Below are 5,263 nucleotides of genomic sequence, written 5' to 3' on the forward strand. Positions count from 1 at the left end.
TAATCCATCTAGTGCACCTAACTCTTACGATGACCTCAAGGGAATTGATATCCCAAGCAACCAATGTTTCTAACAAAAGGCTACAAAAGCTTAACTAATCTCTCAACACTCAAACATGAGTTTTCAGTTTTCAACCTTCAAAATAATCTAAGTCTAAAAGGAAACCTAACCAGCTATTTATAGAGTTTAGGATAAAAGGCCCAAAAGTGACCCGAAAGGCAAAAGGGCGAGCTGGGTCAGGCTCGCCTAGTGACTTGGCGATGCACCGACCTAGTAGGCGAGCATTCCTGCATTTCTTGAGCCTGGGTCATGTTCTGTAATATTAGGCGGGTTAGGGTCCGTCGCGTAAGCCATTGGGCGATGCCCCAAGTGGGCCCTGCTTGCCCAAAGTCCCATTTTCAGCAATCTTTAAGGCATGAAAGTCCTTGTTTGCCATCAACACCATCTAGAGCACCTCCATCTTCATGAATAACCCTTGCATCCCTTGAAGGTCTTGAGCTTGGCTTCTAGTAAATGGTCTTGATGTAATCCGTATTGCATCATTCTCTCCTTCTTGAAAAGAATTTGTCCGCAAATTTGACGGATCATCATCAGCAACAGTTGGGAAAGGTGACAGGTCACACACATTGAAAGTGTTGTGGATTTGATACTCCGGAGGAAGGGCAACCTTGTAGGCATTGTTATTGAGCCTCTTAAGCAATGGAAATGGTCTATCACCTCTCGACATCAGCTTTCTCTTGCAATTGGTAGGAAATTACTCCTTGTGAAAGTGTACCTACACCTAATCACCTGGTTCAAACACAATCCGTTTGCATCCTTCGTTAACCCTTTTTGCTACTTCTTGGTTCTTCTTTTCCAAGCGCAGCCACACCGTTTCATGAAGCTTTTTCATAGCTTCAGCTAGCTTACCCCCATCTAAGCTTACCACAACATCTTAAGAAAGAGGGGTGAGATCTAAAGGGGTTAGGGGGTTAAAACTATAAACCACTTCAAATGGAGACATGCCAATAGTGCTATGAATAACTCAATTATATGCAAACTCAACTAAAGGCAAATGTTACTCCCACGAGGCCAACCTTCCATGCACGACGGCACGAAACATAGAACCCAAGGTCCTATTCACAACCTCAATTTGGCCATCAGTTTGTGGGCGACACGAAGTTGAGAACACCAACTTTGTACCAAGTCTACCTCACAATTCCTTCCAAAAGTGACTAAGGAATTTTGGATCCCTATCACTTACAATGGTTTGAGGAATTCCATGCAATTTAATAACATGCTCAACAAACAAAGACTCTACATTAGGAGCATCATCACATTTATGACATGGAATGAAATGAGCCATCTTTTAAAATCGATCAACACAACAAAGATGATATCGCTACCTCTTTTGGTCCTTGGCAGACCCAAAACAAAGTCCATTGAAATATCGAGCCAAGGTCTTTGAGGGGTGGGGAGTGGAGTGTATACACTATGGGGAAGGAGGCGTGACTTAGCAGTCGATATTCAACACATTGACCACAAATTCGAATAACATATTTATGCATTTTAGGCATATAGAATTGTTCCTCAAGAATTCCCCTAGTTTTCTCAATGCCAAAATGACCCATTAAACCCTCATTGTGTGCCTCCCTCACAAATAGTTCCCTCCAAGAGCTCATAGGCACACAAAGTCTCTTGCCTTTGAACAAGAAACCATCAAACTTGGAATAAGGAGTAGAAGACCTATCCCTCATCCACCTTTCCCTCTCCCATTCCTCACAATCTTTGAAGATTTGAGCAAACCGGGATCTTTGGGATACAATGCCTGTAAACATTCAAATCCAATCAATTTGGAAGACAAGGTATTTATCAACACATGTTTTCTAGACAAGGCATCGGCCGCTACATTTTCCTTTCCCTTTTTGTATTGGATTACATAAGGGAAAGTTTCAAGGAATTCAATCCATTTGGCGTGCCTCTTGTTCAACTTTCCTTGGGCCCGAATATGCTTTAGGTACTCATGATCAATCCTAATGACAAATTCCTTGGGCCACAAGTAATGTTGCCAATTACCCAAAGCCCTAATCAAGGCATACAATTCAAGATCATAAGTAGAATAATTCAAATTAGCACCTTTTAGCTTTTCACTAAAATAAGCAATGGGCTTTTGGTCTTGCATTAAGACGGCTCCAATGCCTACTTTACTAGCATCACATTCCACTTCAAACATCTTATCAAAATCAGGTAATTATAACAAAGGAGCGGAACTAAGCATGGATTTTAAAGCCTCGAAAGCTTTGGCTTGTTCCTCTCCCCACTTAAAAGGTTTATCCTTTCGGATTACCTCTGTCAAGGGGGCAGCAATGGTACTAAAACCTTTGACAAATCACCTATAGAAACTAGCCAACCCATGAAAGCTTCGGAAATCACTTATGGATTTTGGAATTGGCCAATTCTTAATAGCATCAATTTTAGACTCGTCAACTTCAACCCCTCTTGAACTCACAACAAAACCAAAGAAGACAACTTCATCAACATAAAATGAACACTTATAAAGATTAGCCTAAAGTTGTTCCTTCCTAAGCACATCAAACACACATCTCAAATGCTTAGCATGATCATGCATGGTCTTGCTATAAATCAGGATATCATCAAAATAAACAACCACAAATTTCCCTAAAAAGGGTTTCATCACATGATTCATGAGACGCATAAAGGTACTAGGAGCATTAGTAAGACCAAATGGCATCACCAACCATTTATATAGGCCAAACTTGGTCTTGAATGCAGTTTACCATTCATCACCGAGGTTCATCCGGATTTGATGATAACCGCTCCTAAGATCAATCTTTGAAAACACACAAGAGCCATTCAATTCATCAAGCATATCATCTAACCTAGGAATAGGATGACGATACTTTACCATAATCTTGTTGATGGCTCGACAGTCAACACACATGCGCCATGTCCCATCTTTCTTTGGAACCAATAGAATCGGCACGGCGCATGGACTCGTGCTTTCCTTCACATAACCTTTGTTGAAGAGTTCCTCAACTTTCCTTTGTAGCTCCTTGGTGTCCTCTGGATTGCTTCGATAGGCCGGCTTGTTTGGCAATTGTGATCCCGGCACGAAATCAATTTGGTGCTCAATTCCCCGAAGAGTGGGCAATCCTCTTGGAAGCTCCTTTGGGAAGACATCCTGATATTCCTGCAAAATAAAGGAAATAGAATTGGGCAGACAAGAATGAGATTGGTTAGTTTGTAGCGCATGATCCCTATGAGTAATAAGGATTAAAGAACTTCCGGACTCAATTTCCTCTCTTATCTCCTTGTAATTAGCCAACAACACTTGGCCATTTCCCTTTAACTTCCTTCTTTCCTCCTTTTCTTGGCTCTCAGCCTCTATATGCTCCTCTTCACACTTCGTCTTTTCCTTCGACTCACTCATCCTTTTATATAAATCATTGACTTGAGAGGGGGTCATAGGATGAAGAACATATTTATGGTCATTCAACACAAGTGAATACTTGTTGGTTCTCCCATCGTGTTTGGGTAAACGATCATATTGCCAAGGCCTCCTGAGTAGCACATGACAAGCTTGCATTGGGACCACATCACATAGGACCTCATCCTAATACTTCCCAATCTTAAACTTGATCATCACTTGTCGATGCACCCTCAACTCTCCACACTCACTCAACCATTGAAGTTTGTAAGGTGTAGCATGCTTAGTGGTAGGAAGTTTTACGAATTCCATTAATGCGGTGCTAGCAACATTTGCACAACTCCCGCTATCAATGATTAAAGAACACACATTATCCTTGATGAAGCATTTGGAGTGAAATAGATTCTCTCTTTGGCTCGGATCATCCAAGGCATTACTAACCATTGCTCGTCTCACCACATATAAAAGAGCAACAATCTCTCCTTCTTTGACACAAAGGTCTGGTTCCTATTCTCCCCCATCTTCAAGCTCATCCTCTTCTTGAGGTCTTCCTCACATTCACCTGTTGGCTCTTCCTCAACACTGAGATATACCTCTCCTCCTTGCACTATAGCGATCAACCGGTTGGGACACTCACGCATTATATAACCCTATCCCCTAGACTTGTGACATTGAATACCTTTAGGGAACGTGGTTGGGTCAGTGATACATTTGTCTCTAGGCGGGTACTTTGGAGTGTTTCCTTCGAAGGGCTTCTTCTCATAAGGCTTCTTAACATCCGAACCCTTGTTCCAACCCGACGATGTTTGAGCTCCCCCTTTGTTCTTGCTCCAAGAATTGGAAGATGAAGTCTTGTACTTAGCCACCTTCTCCTCCTTTAATTCTAGCTCTATCTCATGGGCGGCCTCAAAGGCATCATTCAAAGTAGCAAACCTATGAAGGGTCATCTTAGAAGAAATCTCTTTGTTCAACCCTACCTTGAAGCGAATCACGGCATGCTCTTCAATCTCCTTATATTCCAGCTTCATGACTATGTTTTGGAACTCGTCATGATATGCTTCAACACTTTTGCTTCCTTGCCTCAAGTTATACAATTTGGCAAGTAATCCTTGGCGGTATCTTTCCGGCACATACTTAGCTCTCATCAACCTTTTCAACTTGGGCCATGGTGGAGGATGACCTTCTTGGACAATTAAATGATACATCTTCATGTATTCCCACCATGTGACAGCATACCCCTTGAATTGGGCGATAGCATAGCAACAACTTTTGACTTCTGCCAATTCATTCACATTGAAAATTCGGTCACATTGCGACTCCCATTCTAAGAGCCCATTTGGATTGGCTTAAAAAAAGAAACTTTTTGAAGTGTTGGAACTTATTTTTAAAATAAGTAGTTATGTGTTTGGATAAAAGTGTTGCACTTGAAAAGGAGTTGTTGATGTGTTTGGAAAATAAGTGCTGGTAAACACTTTTTTTTATCAAAATGTCTGAAATACTCTTAAAGTTGTTAACATGATAAAAAGCTGATTAATTGAAGGTTTTTATACTTTAAAAAAATTAAAACAAAATTAATTTATATTTTACATCCATAAGTAATAATATTTTCCTATCATTCACATATTTCTTTATCATCACAAATTATTTATAAGAGGAATATAAATTTATTATTTAAGTTAATTTTATATGCGCAACTTATTGTACATTTTAAAAATATATAATTTGAATAAATCAAAGGAAAGATTTAAGATTTATTTTAGTTACATTCATAAGTAATAATAATTGTCTATCATTCACACATTTCTTTATCATCACAAATTATTTATAAGAGGAATA

The 5,263-nt window shown here is 40.0% G+C and overlaps 1 protein-coding gene across 1 annotated transcript; it reads right to left on the reverse strand.

Annotated features, from left to right (window-relative positions):
* Positions 1-781: 781 nt before the first annotated feature.
* Positions 782-3,430, reverse strand: LOC125845845 (uncharacterized). Its single transcript, XM_049525352.1, has 4 exons — positions 2,778-3,430; positions 1,919-2,063; positions 1,741-1,807; positions 782-915 (listed from the first exon to the last, which is right to left on the reverse strand). The coding sequence occupies exons 1-4, from the start codon at positions 3,428-3,430 to the stop codon at positions 782-784; spliced, it is 999 nt and encodes a 332-aa protein (XP_049381309.1).
* Positions 3,431-5,263: the final 1,833 nt, after the last annotated feature.

The sequence above is a fragment of the Solanum stenotomum genome, chromosome 11 (assembly GCF_019186545.1).
Source record: "Solanum stenotomum isolate F172 chromosome 11, ASM1918654v1, whole genome shotgun sequence".
Lineage (NCBI taxonomy): Eukaryota > Viridiplantae > Streptophyta > Magnoliopsida > Solanales > Solanaceae > Solanum > Solanum stenotomum.